Genomic DNA, 17,716 nt, shown 5'->3' with positions numbered 1-17,716 from the left:
TTTGAACTCCTTGGCATTGGGGTTCAAAGTAGACTTCTTTACTTGTCTGTAAGAGAAAATAAAGCCAGCTCTTGAGCATGCTCACCAGCTAATAAGCACCAAAGATGCTCACCATCCACCACCACCACTTACTCAGTAACAGGGCCCTCCTCTTTGTCATCTCCCTTGAGGAGGCCCACTGGGGGACTGCCAGTTTGGCTAGGGCAAGATGGCGGGAGCTGCTCTGGCCCCTCAGTGCCCCCTACTGCTGCCAGGGGTGGTTTGTCTTCCTTATCCAATATGGATTCTGTCTTGGAGGAGACTGGGGATCCCATGGGATCTGAAGTCAATAGGCCATCCACCTCCTTCTCCTTTCCTTTGGCCTCTTCTTTTAAGATCCGGGAAGGAAATGGATCCAGGCCGGTCTCGGGGGAGCTACTAGGTTGAAGCTGTGAGGAGAAATAACCAATGGATCATACTGTCCACTCCAGACCCCACTCTTTACCTCCTACACTCACTCTTGCTGGATCTCATCCTTTCCCACCCACTCGGCCTTTGCCCCTACCCATCCCACAACCTGCTTATATCCTAGCTCCTTTGCAAGCTTCACTCACCTTAAACTGGGCCCCAAACTTCCTCAGTTCTTCCAACTGAAATCGTTTTTGTTCATTCTGAAGCCCAGGGACTATGAAAAAACAATGAAATAAGGGAAAAAATATACTTTTTTTCTTGAAAGATTACACAGGGATAGTTAGTGGTCCAGGACAAGAAACCAAAGAATGAGACTCTTAAAATAGAAATGAAACCCAAAGGCAGATGGGCACTGCTTTTGAATGCCAACGAACTTCCAAAGGCAAATACTCCAAGTAAATGGGACCACAGAGAGTAAAACACCCTCACCTTTCCCAGCTATCCGGGCCAGCTCTTGGGCCTCCAAAGTCCTACCGGGCTCCTTGGTTGGGAGTTCTTTTACTGAGAAAAGAGAGACACCATAAGATCCTGCGATCTAGTTACACCCCACAGCTCTCAAGCGTAGACCTAGTTCTTACCATCTGTGGGGGCCAGGGAAATTTTGGGAGACGCTGGGGAAATAGAGCCTGCTCCAGGATCCACAACTGATGATGTCACAGGGATGGAGGCAGAGGACACTACTGCTGAACCAATGGGAGGCTCAGGACAGGAAGCTGAGACTGGGGCGGGGGCAGCAGACTTGGGAGACCGTGGAGGGTACATCCGGCCCACTGGAAGGAAAGAGAGAGCTATTTGACGGTTAGTGCTGGCCAGGAAGTCATGCACAGAGGGGGGAACCCAAAGAAATGTTTCAAAGTTTTCACACTCAGGGCCCTAACTTCCTGCGCAAGACCAGGGCAGGTAAGTAACATAGGCAGGAAAATGGTATCCTCGGGTATCACCAAAAACTGGAAATGCTGCAGCTTCTCCTGCTCTAAATGTTGCTAACAAAACCGAAATCTCAACGAAACAGCTGACAACCAACTACAACCCACAGACTGACAGGTTAGAACCAGGGAAACCAAGTTCTTTCCCAAAACTTGCCCCCCCCCCCCACCAAGTATCTATGGACTGCCTCCAGCATTTCAACAACCTGACTCATTTACCATCACCCCCCACCCCCACCCAACGTACAAACCTGTCCCCATGCCTGCAGCTGTCCCCACTCAAGTTCTCTACCTGCAGGTGCTGGAGGAACGGAAGCTTCTCCACAAGGCCTACTGTTGGGCGAAGACAAAGTCTTGGCACCTCTCAGAGGCCGCTGCGCCTTGGGGGACATTCGGGAAGGGCCTGTTTTGTTTTGTTTTTAATGTGAAGAAAAAAAAAGCTGTTTATTACATGAACACTGACATGTGATCCTGCCAACCACTTAAAATCCTATTACTCACCCTTCCCACCTTCCTGTTTCTTCTTCTACCACACCATAACCTACCTCCATTGATACCACGGGCCTCAGACCCAGGGCCAGGGCTGCTGTTATCAAGGTGGTGAGGGCCACGAGGTGGCAAAGAGCTAAGGCCAGGCCGTCCTCCTCGAGAACCGCTGCATCGAACTCCTCCCCGAGGACCTTCCCGAACTCGTTGGGGCAGAGGGATATACTTCCCCTCCCTGAAGAAAGACTCCAGTAAGGGAAGGAGGCCCCAAACCCACCCTCGTTAACACGGGGCCTTTCTAACTCAAGCCCACCCCTGAGCCCATTTCTACCACCACACTTCATCCGTCACAGCACAGAGGATCTGTGATTAGGACTTTACTTCTCAAACCAGACCCAGTCCAAGTGGCCAAGAGCTTCACAATTTTACCACTCCTCACTTGTCACAAAGGCCTGGGAGACCCTTTTATGAGATGCTGTGCATGTGAAATCTCATTTATTTTTATTTATTTATTGTGATTTTTTCAAGACAGGGTGTAGCTTTGGAGCCTGTCCTGGAACTCGCTCTGTAGCCCAGGCTGGCCTCAATCTCACAGAGATCCGCCTGCCTCTGCTTCCCAGTGCTGGGATTACAGGCGTGTACCATCACCGACCATCCCGGGAAATTTCATTTTTGTGACAGAAACAGTACACACAAATACATTAACAAAGGAAAACTACATACCAAAACAAACAAAAAAAAAATTTGCTTGTTTTTGAAATAGGGTTTCTCTGTGTGTAGCCCTGGCTGTGCTGAAAGTTGCTCTGTAGACCAGACTGGCCTCATATTCAGAGATCCGACTGCCTCTGTTTGGCAAGTGCTGGGATTAAAGGTGTGCACCTGCTATGTCCTGCCCAAAAAAACTTTTTAAAAACTCCCCAAGTTTCTTACTGCAAATTAACAATTTTCTAGGCTTTTTCTAGACCTCAAACTGGGAAATACTAGGTATTAACCCACACTCAGTAAGGTGGTAAGTTAGCAACAATGTACAGAAGCTCTTCCTGGCCATCCCACTAGTTACCTGGACACCAAGCTGGGGCTCTCCCGCCCAGAACCCTGCCGCTGAACTGCACTGTGCTTCTCCTCCTCCGTTCGCCCATCATCATTTTCCATGGCAATCCGTAGGCGGTACTGGGGACTCGACTCAATCTCTCGAGCCAACTGGGCTGCACGTAACTCCCGCTGCCGAAACTCTTCTGAGTTGTCCTTTTCCAAGGGAACCCTGAAAATATACCCAAAAGATCACCATTCCCAGTGCAAAAAAATAATGAACCGACAACACTGCTGTAACTCCATGACCAGTTCAAGTCCACGGCAGTCAATCTATTTCTTTGGGTTTTTTCTTTTGTAGTGTTGAGGGCTGAACCCAGGGCCTTGCATGTGTCAAACAAGCCCCACTAGTGAACTTAACCTGCAATTCAGTCAGCATATACTCAGCAGACAGCTACCACGTCCTAGGCAAAGCACCACCACAACATTCTGAATCTGGTTATGTTGGGGACTCAGATTAGGTTAGGCGGGCTGGCCAGCAAGCAATCCCTCCACCCCCCCAAGTTTACCATCACACTCGCCCTTTTATAGGGCTGCTGGGGACAGAACTCAGGACCTTACGCTTGTATAGCACATACTTTACAACTGAGTTACATTCCCAGATTAACAAAGGTTACTTCTACCCACAAGAAAAGCAGTTCAACAGTAAACCATGAGGAAGGACTAATAAACCCAGAAAAACACATACCATACAAAAACTGTTTCATTCAGAAGTCTACCTTACTAAACAGCAAGTCCTGCATCCATCCATCCCACCCTCAAACTTCCAAAACACTTACGTGTAAGAAGATAGACTGCTGTCATAGGTGGTCTTCACTCCATAGTTCTCCTCATTAAATTTGAACATCTCATTGGGATCCCATCCATTGGACTAAGGAGAGAACAGGAAGAATGCTTAAAACCCACAAAGAAAGAGAAACTGACGTGCCATTCCTTTCCACCAAGTTAAAAACTCTGGTATAAATAGAACGAACCACCATGTATTCATTAACAAGATTTCTTTTTCGAGACAGGGTTTCTCTATGTAGCTTTGCGCCTTTCCTCGAACTCACACTGTAGCCCAGGCTGGCCTCGAACTCACAGAGATCTGCCTGGCTCTGTCTCCCGAGTGCAGGGATTAAAGGCGTGTGCCACCACCACCCAGCTTAACAAGATTTTTTTCTTAAAGATTTACTTATTATATATACAGAAGAGGGTGCCAGATCTCATTGCAGATGGTTGTAAGCCACCATGTGGGTGCTGGGAATTGAACTGAGGACCTCGGGAAGAGCAGTCGGTGCTCTTAACCTCTGAGCCATCTCTCCAGCCCCACAGGAGTTTTTACAAGATTTTATGTGTGTTTTGCCTGTATATAGAATCAGATCCCTTGGAACTGTTGTTACAAATGGTTGTGAGCTTCCATATGGGTGCTGGGAATTGAACCTGGGTCCTCTGGAAGAGTATCCCATGCTTTTACCCACTGAGCTATCTCTCCAGCCCAACAAGATCTGGTTTTGATAAAGGGTCTCATGTGGCCCAAATGCATGGAGGCTAAGGACTGCCTCAAGCCCTTGGTCCTCCTTGCTTCCATGCTCTAAACTCTGGAATCAGAAGTGCTGTCATGGCTCTCTATAAGTTTCTTCTGTTGTTTGTTTTAAAGAAACTTTAAAAAATTTACATTTTGTAGGTCTGTTCCTGTGACACAGCAGGCATATGGAAGCCTGAGGACAATCTGTAGGAATCTGTTCCTTTTCACCACTTGGCTTGGTGGCAAGCACCTTCATCTGCTAAGCCACCTTGCCAGCCTCATTTATACAACTTTAATTGAAGTAGTTGTTTTTGTGAAGAAATATGGACCTACACAACAGTCATGCATCATTTTATTTCCTTTGTTTCTTTAAGAAAGACAGGCTTGATGGGCGGTGGTGGCACACGCCTTTAATCCCAGCACTCGGGAGGCAGAGCCAGGCAGATCTCTGTGAGTTCGAGGCCAGCCTGGGCTACCAAGTGAGTTCCAGAAAAGGCGCAAAGCTACACAGAGAAACCCTGTCTCAAAAAACAAAAACAAAAACAAACAAAAAGAAAAAAAAGAAAAAAAAAAAAAAGACAGGCTTTTGTTATATAGTCCAGATTGGCCTGGAACTCACAGTTCTTCATCAACTTCCCAAGGCTGGATTATGGGCATGAGTTATCATGCCCAGATTATAGTCCCCCAGCCCCAGGACAGAGTTTCTCTGTGTAGTTTTGGTTCCTGTCCTGGAACTAGCTCTGTAGACCAGGCTGGACTCAAACTCACAGAAATCCGCCTGCCTCTGCCTCCTGAGTGCTGGGATTAAGGGCATGCAGCACCGCTGCTGCAGCCACCATCACTGCCCAGCTATACTTTTTATAATAAAAAATTAATGCTGGGTTGGGGATTTAGCTCAGTGGTAGAGCGCTTGCCTAGCAAGCGCAGGGCCCTGGGTTCGATCCTCAGCTAGAAAAAAAAAAAAATTAATGCCAACGGGCAGTGGTGGCACATGCCTGTAATCCCAGCACTCTGGCCTACACACACACACACACACCCCAGAAAAGAATGAACTCTGTCTACATCAGGAATCCACATCCACCACATCCAGCCTGTCTTGGTCCTGGGAAAGGAGCCCATACCATATCGGATTCCAGGTCATAGTCATCACTGTTGCTGTCGCCGCCCTCCCAACGCTGCAGCACCTTCTCTTTGTGCTCTCCATTCACCTTAGAGTTCATGGCAATGGCCGAGTCAGTGAACTTGTCTGTGTGGCAAAGTGAAGAGCAAGAGTCAGCTGATACATCTTTTTTCTTCCCACCTTCACGCCCTGACACCGTGTAGTTTCAGTTAACAAAGCAGATTTTTAAAAAACAGTAGATTTAGATTTTTATGTTTGTATTTGGCAACAGGTAGGAATATTAAATGACACATCTAGATGGGGTGGCAAATGCCAATAATCCCAGCACTCAGGAGGCAGAGACAATTTGATGTCTATGAGTTCAAGGAGGCCAGCCAGTCAGGGCTACATAGAAAGGCCCTACCACACAAAACAAAACACCCAAATCACAGATCTAATAAGAATTCTAAAGCAGCCGGGCGGTGGTGGCACACGCCTTTAATCCCAGCACTCGGGAGGCAGGGCCAGGCGGATCTCTGTGAGTTCGAGGCCAGCCTGGGCTACAGAGTGAGATCCAATACAGGCACCAAAACTACACAGAGAAACCCTGTCTCAAAAAAATAAAATAAAATAAAAAGAATTCAAAAGCAAAAGTTAAAAACTAAACAAGGGGCCGGACGATGGTGGTGGTGGTGGTATTGGTGGTGGCGGCGGCGTAAAAACCCTGTCTCGAAAAACCAAAACAAACAAACAAAAAAACCTAAACAAGGGAATCAGGAATAACAGTCATAATTCACTGAACTCTATTAGACATCAAGATATATTTTCAAGATGGAACACTCAATCATCTCTACCAAAAAAGGTGCTAGAAAGATAATCAAGTCAGCATGGTGAACCTGTGGACTTCCTTCTACTCGGTGAGCTTGACACACAGTCTAGCACAATACCTTTAGTAGCATAATTGAAGTCAACATTTCGGAAATGGACAAGCAGCACATCACTTGGTTTAAACACCATAGTGTCCACAATGTCTTCCCGCCGAGGCCCGCCTGCTGGCTCAGATGCTTTCCGGTGTACTGCGTCTACTGCCAGTTCAAACTACAAAAGCCCCATTCCCAACATTCCAGGTCAGTATCAAAGAGGGGGGAAAGACTGTTTCTTTCTTACCCTTTCTAATCTTTCAACACCAAATTCTCACGTTGCCCCGCCTTTTTCAACACTAGCCAGAGACCTTAGCAAAAGCCTCAAACCTGTCTTGTGTCACCCAACACACATGCTCAGTTTCATTCTCTTCCTCAGGTTCAGAAGTAAGCTAATTTGAGTACACTGACCTTTGAGCTCAGAGTCTTGAAAATGCCCTCATAAGTGGTACCATTCTTCACCTTTACATCACAAGTGGAACCCTGGAAAGGTGGAAGATTAAGTCACTGCCAGGAACAGAAACAGCCATTCCTCAAATACCCGAGTTAACGCTCTCTCTTACCACCACAGCCGTCAGGAAATGCAGCATCCTGGAATTGTTATAGACACCTTCAAACACCTGTCACACAAGGGAAAAACAGGTAGCAGGTCAGGACTCTGTTTCTTACCAGACTGCCCCTTATTATTTTAATTGAGTGTCTCCAAAGGAGGGGGAAAAAAAGACACTCACAGGTGACTGATCCTTCCAACAAAGCCTCTGCTGTCTGTGGTGAGCTGGGACTGTTGCATGTAGACTTGGGTTTCCTTGAGGGGACAGGAGAGTGGTGTAGGAGGGCACTGCAGTGTCAGGATAGCACACTGTCACTGTCCCCTAGTTTGAGAAGGAGGTACTGCTGCAGTCTGGACAGTAGCCAATAGACTGGCTTTGGAAAAACAGTGGCATCTCCAGGGTTGAGTGAGGAGGGCTGCTGATTGATTCTGACAGGTCACTTTGCTTCTTACTATTGGGCATGCCAGGTATCTGTGTGAGGGTTAGGACTATGAACTTTACCCAATCAACTGACTTGGCTTTAACTGGTGTACTCATGGGGCTTCTGGATTTTTTTAGGCAGCTGTTTAGGGCTCTGCCTGTTTGCTGTCTTAAGTTGGAGAATGCCCATCTTGTGGCTTGCTATAAAGCTATAAGGAAAAATATTGCATGTATTTTGTACACCTCATTCCATGGATGTTAGCTGTTAATTTAAAAAGGCTGGGATGGCATTACAGAAATAACATGTCTTGTCTCTTACAGAACAAATCTACCAGTACTCCCACTTCCCCTGGCCCCCGTACTCACTCAACACCTTCCATACCGGTGCTGACAGCAGGCCAGAGCGGGCTCTACAGTCCCCAGTACATCTCATATATACCTCAGATCCACATGGGACCAGCTGTGCAGGTAGGAGAGAGACTAGGGGAGCCAAGGAGAGTGCTGGGAGTCCAGCTCAGTCTTGTTTCCAACGTTGATGAGCGACCTGTTGAGCCCCAGTTCTTCTCCTTAGGCACCTCAGATATATCCATATCCTGTATCGAATTCGGTGCCTGGGCAGCAGGGCAAGTACCGGGGTGCAAAAGGTGAGCGAGGTTGTTGGGAAGGACGGTTGGAGCTGCCTAGTGCCTCCTGGCACTTGAAGCTTGAGCTTTGTTTGCACTTGCACTGTGTACCCTCCACCACAGGCTCACTTCCCCCCCAGCGCTCAGACCAACACCAGCCAGCTTCAGCCCCTCCGATGATGCAGGCTGCTGCTGCTGCTGCTGGCCCACCCCTGGTGGCTGCCACACCTTACTCCTCCTACATCCCCTACAACCCACAGCAGTTCCCAGGCCAGCCTGCCATGATGCAGCCCATGGCACACTACCCTTCACAGGTACAGAGTCCACCTCTGAGGGAGCAAACCCGATTGAGGGGAACTGGGTTATTCTGAGTGCGGTGGCCAGCTATGGGCTTGGCAGTGTCCAGTCTGTAACAAGGCATTGAACCCTTGCGTTCAGTTGTTCCCTCTGAGTTAAGGTGGTTTGGATCTATAAGTCATCTTACAACTATTGAGGGCTCAGGCAGCTCATGGAAGCTGACAGGACATATCCAGGCTGCTCTGCTTACCACTTTGTTCTTCACCAGCCGGTGTTTGCCCCTATGCTTCAAAGTAACCCACGAATGTTGACATCGGGAAGCCACCCCCAGGCCATTGTGTCATCCTCCACTCCTCAGTACCCCTCTGCAGAGCAGCCTACCCCCCAAGCCCTCTATGGTGAGTTTGGTGCCTACTCCTTCACTGGGCTGTGCCTCTATCCGTTTGAGGTGTTCAGCACTTCGTCTCATTCCTTCCTACTGCAGCCACTGTTCACCAGTCCTATCCACACCATGCCACGCAGCTCCATGGCCACCAGCCGCAGCCGGCCACCACGCCTACTGGGAGCCAGCCACAATCCCAGCATGCGGCCCCCAGTCCTGTTCAGGTGCCTGTAATGTGGGGAGGGGGTGGGGGGTTGAGTGGTTGGGCCAGGAATGGGTGGCTGGAAGAGGGCTAGATAGAGCTGGGTCGTTCTTCAGCAGAGAAACAGGTGAGCAGGTGATACTCATACTTCCCTTCCACTCCGGCAGCACCAGGCGGGGCAGGCCCCACACCTGGGCAGTGGACAGCCACAGCAGAATCTGTACCATCCCGGGGCCCTAACAGGCACGCCGCCTTCTCTACCACCGGGACCTTCTGCCCAGTCCCCTCAGAGCAGCTTCCCCCAGCCAGCTGCTGTGTATGCCATCCATCCCCACCAGCAGCTGCCCCACGGCTTCACCAACATGGCCCATGTTACCCAGGTAGGAACCCAGGGATGCCCTAGGATGTGCGGTAAGGGTAGTCCTGTTGCAGTACCGCTTGGCAGTGCTGTTTGATAAGGGATCTCAAAAGTGTCCTGTCCCACTGAGCACAGAAATTCATTCTCTCCACAGGCCCATGTCCAAACTGGAGTCACAGCAGCCCCGCCCCCACACCCCGGGGCACCCCACCCGCCCCAGGTGATGCTGCTGCACCCCCCCCAGGGCCATGGGGGGCCCCCCCAAGGCGCGGTGCCCCCGAGTGGGGTGCCTGCACTCTCAGCTTCCACACCCTCACCCTACCCCTACATCGGACACCCCCAAGGTGAGCAGCCTGGCCAGGCGCCTGGATTTCCAGGAGGAGCCGATGACAGGATTCGTGAGTTCTCGTTAGCTGGGGGAATTTGGCATGGAAGAGCTGAGGGGCTGCAGGTGGGGCAGGATGCACGGGTTCTGGGTGGGGATTGAGGGGTCTTGGAGGCAGGGCTGTCCCAGAGGGCGCCCGCCGACCCACACCTGTCTGTGAAGTATGTAGGGTGGGCAGAAGCCACAGTCGCCGCCGCCAGGGGCTTGCTCCTGGCTCTGTCCTTTGCTTCCCTCCGTCCTCGCTCAGTTGTGATCCAGCAGCCCCCCTCCCCACTGCCTCCCCAGCTCTCAGTGACCCCGACTGTCTCCTGACTTAGCCGAGGTAAGGTCAGCGCAGCAGACAGGGCCAGACTGGGGCGTGGGGGGCTGAGCTGGGCAACTGAGTAAGGGCTCTCTGGCCTACTGGGAAACAGCGATTGACCTGTGCTTCTGACAGCCCCCTGAGACTCCTGGAGGAGCCGCTCCTCCCCACCCCCCACCCCCCTGGACGCAGCATTGACAGAGGGACAGCTGCTCGGGTTCTAACGCTCCTGCTCTCTCTCTCTCCCCTCCAACCAGTTCACTCTCATCCCTCCCAGCAGCTCCCCTTCCACCCCCCGGGGAACTGAAGATTGTCCTGGCCGCGACCTGAGACCTCCATGAGTGGAGGGAAGAGTGATCTATGTCTCTTCCCCCAGCAGCTCGGACCAGTCCTAGCCCCGCCCCCAACCCCTTTCCCTTGGGGAGCTGGGGAAATCTGCCAAGCACCTTGAATGGGAGGGGTCCTTGAAGTGGGCAGGGCTGGGGTCCAGCGGGGGTGGGGGAGGTTCCTGCTCTGCCCCTGCCGGGTCCCACCCAGTCTTGTCCTCCCATCCTCTCATCTATTCCCCCCCGCTGGAGACGGAAGATCTTTTATTTTCTATTATTTATAACCTCAGACTTGGGCCCCCTGTTCTTCCCCATTAACTTGAGTATCCTGTGTGAGAGACCGACAGACAGATGCCTCAAGGACTTTTACTTTTTATTACATAAAAAAAATTTAAAAAAATAAATAAAAAAAATAAAATTTTAAACTAACTTAACCTGCCTGTAGTTTTGCTTCTTAAAAATAAATAAGGGCTGGGCAGTGGTGGCGTATGCCTTTTTAATCCCAGCACTTGGGAGGCAGAGCCAGGCGGATCTCTTGAGTTCTGGGCTACAGAGAGCAAGCTCCAGGACAGGCTCTAGAGCTACACAGGGAAACCCTGTCTCGAAAAATAAAAAAAAATCAGGTTTCGGTTTTTGTCTTTTTCCCCCATCCACGTAAAACTTACATGGTCGTTTTTTGCCTGTGTGTGTATGTGCCACACGGGTACTAGCAACGAACCCCAGGTCCTCTGCAAAAGCAACAGGTGCTCTTAACCACTGAGCCATCTCCAGCCCCACCAGAGGTGTTCTTTTGCTTCTTTGGTCTGGGTCTCTGTGTAAGCAGTTCTAGAATTTTTGCTCTGTAGACCAGACTGGCCTCAGATTCACCTGCCTCTGCCTCCCAAGTGCTGGGATTAAAGGTGTGCACCGCCACTTTGAGGCAGGCACCAGAGATGTTAAGGAGGCAGTTTAGAATTCTGTGACCTAAGCTTGGTTAACAGTCTATTCTCCCAGGACTGAAGATGGGGGTGGTGCTTAGTGGTAGAGATACTTGCTGTGGGGAGGGTAGGAAAGCCCCCAGAATCTGGGCATGGCTGTGTATTGGTGAATGAAAGGGATGGAGAAATGGAAGGCTGACATTCTGGACAGATGGTAAAGGAAAGCAATAAACAGGTGAAGCTGGAAATCAATGGCAGGTTTAATATGCAGAACTGGAGAGTGCGCTGTCCTTGAACACTTCATGGGAAGATTTCAAGTTTTGTCATCTGGGTAGTTAGCTCAAAACTTGTAAGGCAATTTAGCTTTGTGACAACAGGAACTGCCCTGGATGGTACTTTTTCTTTGTGGTTTTCCATATATTCTTTCCTGTCTGCTCCTTAGGCTGGAGCTATAGGAAGCTTCTTTGGTACTGAATGACTAAGTTTTTTGGTTTCTCAAAACAGATGTCAGACTGGACCTAAGAACATTGACTCCTGAGTGCCCTAGTATCTTGTCTGAGTTTCTGGGCTCCTGAGACAGGCCCTCAGGTAGACCGACCATGCTGGCCTGTCCTCCTGCCTCTGCCTCCGTTACAGGCACATGCTCTCATGCCTATCTAGGCTTTGTTTTTTCCAGCTGTTTCCCTCTTCTATGTTTTTCTAGTACTGAGGTTAGAACCCAGGACCAAGAACCTAATAATCTAGAGATAAAATATAACAGGTAACCCAGGCATTAACCTAGTAAACACAGTAGGGGAAAGATGATTAACACCTGAGCTGAGCCTACAGCGGCTCCAAGTGACAACCGGACTTTTTCCCAATCTAGGAAAACCACACACAGTTGTATTTTGCTGGAAGTCATACAAAGCTCACTGAATTGGGTTTTTCTCAAGCTGGCACAGCACTGATGATGGCTTTGAGTCTGAGCTTGTCTGGCATGTATGTCAGAATGAAACTCCAATGGCTCTGGGGTTCTCAAATGCAGTGCTCCTCCAGGTCCTCTACTTAGACAGAAGGCACAAGACACAGGTCAGTATTGACGGAACAGTTTATTTGCCTACCTCTCCCGGCAGGCCACTCCTGAGCAGAAGTGTTCATAGCTGTACTCTGGGTGCAGCTTGTGTCCACAGGAGGGACTCTGGCCAAGGCAGTTCTAAGCTCAACAACCTGAGCAGAAGTCCAGACTCAGCTCCACTTGATGTTCTTGTCCTCTTCGGTCATGGCTGGTAAGTCAGTGACGATGCCAGTGCCAATGGTCTTGTTACCGTCCCTCAAAGTGAAACGCTGGCTTTTCTCTAAGATCATGGGCTGCCGCAAGACGAGGCTGAGCTTCAAGTCCTCTCCAGGCATGGCAAGTTCCTAATGGAGGGAGAAGGAAAAGGCAGTCACCAAGCAAGGTACCTTCACTGTGGAACTGCTGGCAGCCAAGAGATCAAGTCATGGGAAAATGCAACTGGCTGAAGAGCCCTGTCGGGAACAGCTTCATCCTTCCCTCCCAGTTGCTGGACACATGCCGATAGCATGAGAAAGGGAAGGGGCCATGGGCAGGAATTTGGTGTTGGTACAGTTTTAACCAGCAGGATTTTCCTGAGTCCTCCATACTTCACAAAACACAAGGGAAAAACAAAACAAAATGCCCTGTTCTATGGCATACCTGTTTCTCTGGGTAAATGCCAGCGTTGCTAAGCTTAGTCTGGCCCAGGGAATTTCAGTCCTTGCTTTCCAAAGAAAAGGCTGACCAGTGTGTTATGCTACAGCTTTAGGGAGAACTCTCCTTTACTGTTGTTTCCCCCCCCCCCCCCCCCAGACGGTTTCTCTGTGTAGCCCTGGCTGTCCTGGAACTCCCTCTGCAGACCAGGCTGACCTCAAACTCAGAAATCCACCTGCCTCTGCCTCCCCGAGTGCTGGGGTTAAAGGAGTGTACCACCTCCCCCAGGGTTCCACTCCTGTTATGTCCTCTAGCCCCATCATACCTTCCCTGGAGGCAAGATGACGCGGCAGGCCATGTCCCAGGTCAGGGAGAACATGACAGGCATGAAGTGAGATACAAATGGTTTGTGGCGGCCACCCTCCTCCTTGCTGAGGATGTAGACCTAAAGAGGAGGAGCATGGGTAGAATGGCATGGCTGGAAGTCCTGCATCTATGCAAGGGACAACTTGGCCCAACCCTGCCGAACTATCACTTGGAGCTCTCACCTGGGCCTCCACCTTCTGGTGGGGCTGTATGGAGCCTGGCTTGACCATGACCAAGCCACGCCTCAAATCCTCCCGCTTCAGACCTCGGACCAGAGCGCCCAGGTTATCCCCTGCCTCAGCCCTCTCCAGGCTCTTGTGGAACATCTCGATGCCTGGGAAGAAGATGGGAGGGAAGGTACAAGACCTACATGGGAAGGATCATTCTGAGACTGCCCCCACGCTCCGCAGTTTTCCTCCTTATACCTGTCACCACAGTGCGAATGTTCTTGTTATGTCCCAGCAACTCACACTCATCACCCTTCTTCAAAATGCCACGCTCCAGTGTACCTGTCACCACTGTGCCCCGGCCTGCAAAGAGCCAGGAAGGTCACCAGGGACCCCAGGCCAGGTGCTCCCTGTGGGGATGGGGTGTAAGTGAGCACAGGCCTCACCAGGAATAGAATAAACCGACTCCACAGGAAGCAGAAAGGGCTTCTCCAGGTCCCGGGTGGGCACTGGGATGTACGTGTCCACAGCATCCAGGAGCTTCTGCACTGACTTCACACCTAGCTCAGGGTCACGTTGCTGTTGGAGAGAGGTGACAGGGCTAAAATTCTGCTCCTCTCACAGAACGCTGGTCTCGGGGCAGAAGAAAGAAGGCCCCACCCCACCCTCTAACAGCAGCTGCCCCTGCTTTCTTTCACCTCAAGGGCACAGAGAGCAGAGCCTACGATGACCGGGGCCTCCTCTCCTTTATATCCAAATTCCGTGAGAAGTTCCCGGATCTCCAGCTCCACTAGTTCCACCATCTCCGAGTCCTGGACGGCATCTGCCTTGTTCACGTACACCACAACATGCTCCACTCCAATCTGCAAGTGAGAAAGAGGCGGAGATGGTATCCTCAGTTATCTCACTTCTCACTTAACTTCCATCCCACTCAGACCCTGGTACCTGTTTAGCCAGTAGTAAGTGCTCTCGGGTCTGGGGCATGGGGCCATCGTTAGCTGCCACCACCAGGATGCAGCCATCCAGAGGGGCAGTGCCTGTGATCATATTCTGGGTGGAAGAGGAAGAAACTCAGCTTAGTTCCAGGACCTCTCAACTCCGGCATCATCAGTTACTGGTAGCTGTGAAAATCCCCATCTCTGCCACCCACAGCCATGGCCACAAAACCTTGTTCTCACGGCCAAACACCACCACTATCTTACAACCTCCTCCCCTCAAACCTCCACCGACACGAAGCAGGTTCTGAGGGTCCCCAGCAACCCTCACCTTAACATAATCTGCATGACCGGGGCAGTCTGTGTGGGCATAGTGGCGGGCAGCGGTGCTATACTCCACATGAGCTGCATTGATGGTGATACCCCGAGCTCGCTCCTCAGGGGCATTGTCTATCTCCTCGTATTTCTTGAACTTAGCTCCACCTCCCTCAGCTAGAACTATCAGAGGAAGAGAACACACCTCTCAGCTCGGGGCACACGCCTGGATCCCTCATACACGAACGATCTGGGTGGTTAAATCTCTCTAGCCTCCAATTCTTCAAGGAGATAACTTTGCAGGGGGAGGAGGGTAGCGACAAAAAAGAATTGTCCAAGGAGGTCTGTCCTTGTCACTGACGCGTTAACGTCTCCACTGGCAGCGTCTCCTTACAAACCATTCCACACACATAGACAGCCATTCACCGTTTCAGACTGTGCCTCACAGAGCTCTTCCTGCACAGGGGAACCTGTCTCCTGCATCTTCCAAACATCCCTCCTCTGCAGTGTCTTGGCGCCAGCCTAAACTTCAGCGGACTACCGACACCCTACTTCCCCACTCTGGTCCTTCCAGCTGACAGGGCATTGCCCGACGCCCCCACCCCAACCCACCCCAACCTCACTCACTTTTCGTGATGGCCGCTGTCAGGGTGGTCTTGCCGTGGTCCACATGGCCGATGGTACCCACATTCACATGGGGCTTGTCGCGCACGTAGGTCTTCTTGGCCTCCACGGCCAGACCGCGACACAAGAAGGGCGATGCCCGGGCCTTCAGCGGCCGCAGCCGACCTTGCAGCAACGGGGTCGGGCTGGCGCAGAGACCTGCGGGGAGAGGAGCTTGGAGTCAAGGGAGTGGATCGGAACCCCGCTGCCTCGACGCCCCTCGGGTCTCCAGGCTGCCTGCGCCCAACCCGGCCCCTCACCGCTGAAGCGGGGCGTCGCTCGTAGTAGGGTGGCGGCCGCCATTGTGGTAGTACTCGGCGACCGGGACCGAGAATTAAGCACCGGGAACCCGCGCGTGCAGGGAAGGACGGGCACTTGCGACTACAGATCACTTCCGGCGGAAATGAGGGCCGGGAGAGCGGGTCTGGGAGCCTCTAGCCGCCAGTTTTTACAGCCATGGCTACTGATATCCGGGCATGAAGCGGAAGAGGAGGACTCTGGTGTATCGCGGGGAAGGACAGATCGCTTCCACAACTCCGCCTGAGGGGCCGTTTTAGGAGGAGGATGCGCAGCATCCCACAATGCACCAGCGCCCTCAAAGGCTTATGGGCGTTGTAGTCTCCAGGGCGACGGGCGTTAGCTTGGGCTGCGTTCCTTCTATAGGGAAGGAAGATCTCCCAGCCTGTGAGAAGCAAAATTAACTGGAGTAAGGGATGGGGTCCAGAGGGTTCCAGTCCTTGGCCCTTAAATGCCGCCCCTATGTCTCTTGCAGGGATCCTGTGCTTCCTAACATTCCGAAGTCATACTCCAATAGTCCTTTGGTTCCTTGACCAAGGTTTGCTTTTCTCTCCCTCTTTCTCCTCTCTCCCCAACTCTTCTCCCCCCCCCCCCCCTTCTTCCTTCCCAGACAGGGTCTCACTACATATCCCTGGCTAGCCTGGAACTCCCTACGTAGATCAGGCTGGACTTCGACCTCTAGAGAGCCTGCCTGTCCCAGTGCTGGGATTAAGGGTGTGCACTGCCACACCGGTCTAAAAAATTTTTTGGTGGTAGCTCCACCCACCTTATTTTGTTCACGTAGCAATGAAGATGAAGACCAGTTTTGAGAGCTTCTAATAACCTGAGTCTTTTGTCTCCACAGTGGAGCACGAGACGGATACCCAGGAAATGCCTGTTGGCTAAAACAATGAGCGTAAGGGTAGTAATGACTTTGAACTTTCACATCCTTGACTTCCTTGCCTTTCCCGGGGTGATAATAGAAGCTACTTAACTATTGACTTCCTTTCTGAAATTTACCCTCTCAAAGCTCGATTGACAGAATTTGTTCCAGATGCTATAGATTGCCTAAATCCATCTCTAGAGAAATGAGGATTCAAAGTCTAGGCACAAACAAGTAAGCTAGCTGTATCACCCCTCTTATAAAATCTAGAAGGGCCAGATCCAGGCTCAACTGACGATCCAAGCACTTAAGACACTGAGGCCTGAGCACAGATTGAAAAGGCAAAAATAGAGAACAGTGAGTTAAAGTGTTACTAGGATCTTGTGCTAGACTCCCCTTAGTCTTTGCGATGGTTTGATCTAAAGAATTCAGAAGAGGGGCTCAGTGAAGAGCACTCGCTGCCCTTGCAGAGCACCTGGGTTTAGTTCCCAGCACCACAGAGCAGCTCACATCCATCTTTAACTCCAGTTCCAGGGGGTCTGGCACCCTCTTCTGGCCTCTGTGGACTCCAGGCATGCACATAGAGCACTTACACAATACAGGCTTATACATACAAATCTTTAAAATTTTTTCAGAAGAGCTTGTCTAGCAAGCACAAGGTCCTGGGTTTGGTCCTCAGCTCCGGAAATTTTTTTTCTTTTTTTCTTTTTTTTTTTTCAGAAGAGACAGGCAAGTGTCATATAGAATACAGATAGAGTTTATTACACAGTAAAGTGGACCGTGGTCAAGAGATGCAAGTGGACAACATCCAATTAGTACAGCTCATCTCTGGGGTTCTGTTTCTGACAGTAATTCCGGAGACATCGAGTGCTCACATCAAATAAGTCGGTTAATCTGGATGGATTGTGTGTGCCTAGTCCTCCATATCTTGCTGAGAGCTCCTCCATCATGCAGCAAGATATCATCTAGCTGTGCTGTGGTTAAAACACACATCTCCTGTGGTTGGACAGTGTGTGCCGACAGGAGTGTGGTGATATTTTGTTTGTGCTCTAACAAATAAAGCTTGCCTGAAGATCAGACGATGGAGCTACCCATTAGTTAACCATAGAGGTCTGGAGGTCTGTATAGACAGGAGACAGGAAATGATATGGCTGGGCAGAGAGAGGAATATAAGGTGGGCGGAGA

General features: G+C 50.8%; 3 protein-coding genes across 4 annotated transcripts in view; 1 reads left to right on the top strand and 2 right to left on the bottom strand.

Annotated features, from left to right (window-relative positions):
• Positions 1–7,094, bottom strand: part of LOC118577321 (ataxin-2-like protein) — a gene marked incomplete at its 5' end in the record, with an annotated part of 7,223 nt that extends 129 nt beyond the window's left edge. The window contains 13 exons of the mRNA XM_036177470.1: positions 8–46; positions 133–428; positions 594–664; positions 880–951; positions 1,029–1,220; positions 1,669–1,779; positions 1,922–2,097; positions 2,923–3,123; positions 3,731–3,822; positions 5,580–5,704; positions 6,505–6,655; positions 6,889–6,960; positions 7,041–7,094. Coding sequence (XP_036033363.1) covers positions 8–46; positions 133–428; positions 594–664; positions 880–951; positions 1,029–1,220; positions 1,669–1,779; positions 1,922–2,097; positions 2,923–3,123; positions 3,731–3,822; positions 5,580–5,704; positions 6,505–6,655; positions 6,889–6,960; positions 7,041–7,094 — 1,652 coding nt within the window. The remainder of the gene's footprint in view (positions 1–7; positions 47–132; positions 429–593; positions 665–879; positions 952–1,028; positions 1,221–1,668; positions 1,780–1,921; positions 2,098–2,922; positions 3,124–3,730; positions 3,823–5,579; positions 5,705–6,504; positions 6,656–6,888; positions 6,961–7,040) is intronic.
• Positions 7,095–7,228: 134 nt separating this feature from the next.
• Positions 7,229–10,756, top strand: LOC118589488 (ataxin-2-like protein). Its single transcript, XM_036196812.1, has 9 exons — positions 7,229–7,247; positions 7,770–7,916; positions 8,020–8,092; positions 8,195–8,385; positions 8,637–8,766; positions 8,853–8,974; positions 9,120–9,332; positions 9,465–9,654; positions 10,277–10,756. The coding sequence occupies exons 2-9, from the start codon at positions 7,899–7,901 to the stop codon at positions 10,324–10,326; spliced, it is 987 nt and encodes a 328-aa protein (XP_036052705.1). The 5' UTR covers positions 7,229–7,247; positions 7,770–7,898; the 3' UTR covers positions 10,327–10,756.
• A 1,552-nt stretch (positions 10,757–12,308) lies between these two features.
• Positions 12,309–15,876, bottom strand: Tufm (Tu translation elongation factor, mitochondrial). 2 transcript variants are annotated; one of them, XM_036190099.1, is made up of 10 exons: positions 15,633–15,873; positions 15,337–15,531; positions 14,726–14,892; positions 14,405–14,509; positions 14,158–14,322; positions 13,906–14,038; positions 13,718–13,822; positions 13,475–13,626; positions 13,252–13,371; positions 12,309–12,637 (listed from the first exon to the last, which is right to left on the bottom strand). In XM_036190099.1, the coding sequence occupies exons 1-10, from the start codon at positions 15,673–15,675 to the stop codon at positions 12,464–12,466; spliced, it is 1,359 nt and encodes a 452-aa protein (XP_036045992.1). In that variant the 5' UTR covers positions 15,676–15,873; the 3' UTR covers positions 12,309–12,463. The 2 variants fall into 2 exon arrangements, with proteins under 2 accessions (XP_036045992.1, XP_036045982.1); XM_036190089.1 differs by having other exon boundaries at positions 13,252–13,626; positions 15,633–15,876.
• Between the last annotated feature and the right edge of the window lie 1,840 nt (positions 15,877–17,716).

The sequence above is a fragment of the Onychomys torridus genome, chromosome 1 (assembly GCF_903995425.1).
Source record: "Onychomys torridus chromosome 1, mOncTor1.1, whole genome shotgun sequence".
NCBI lineage: Eukaryota > Metazoa > Chordata > Mammalia > Rodentia > Cricetidae > Onychomys > Onychomys torridus.
The sequence above is the reverse complement of the archived record's forward strand: the minus strand, read 5'-3'. Positions and strand labels throughout refer to the sequence as shown.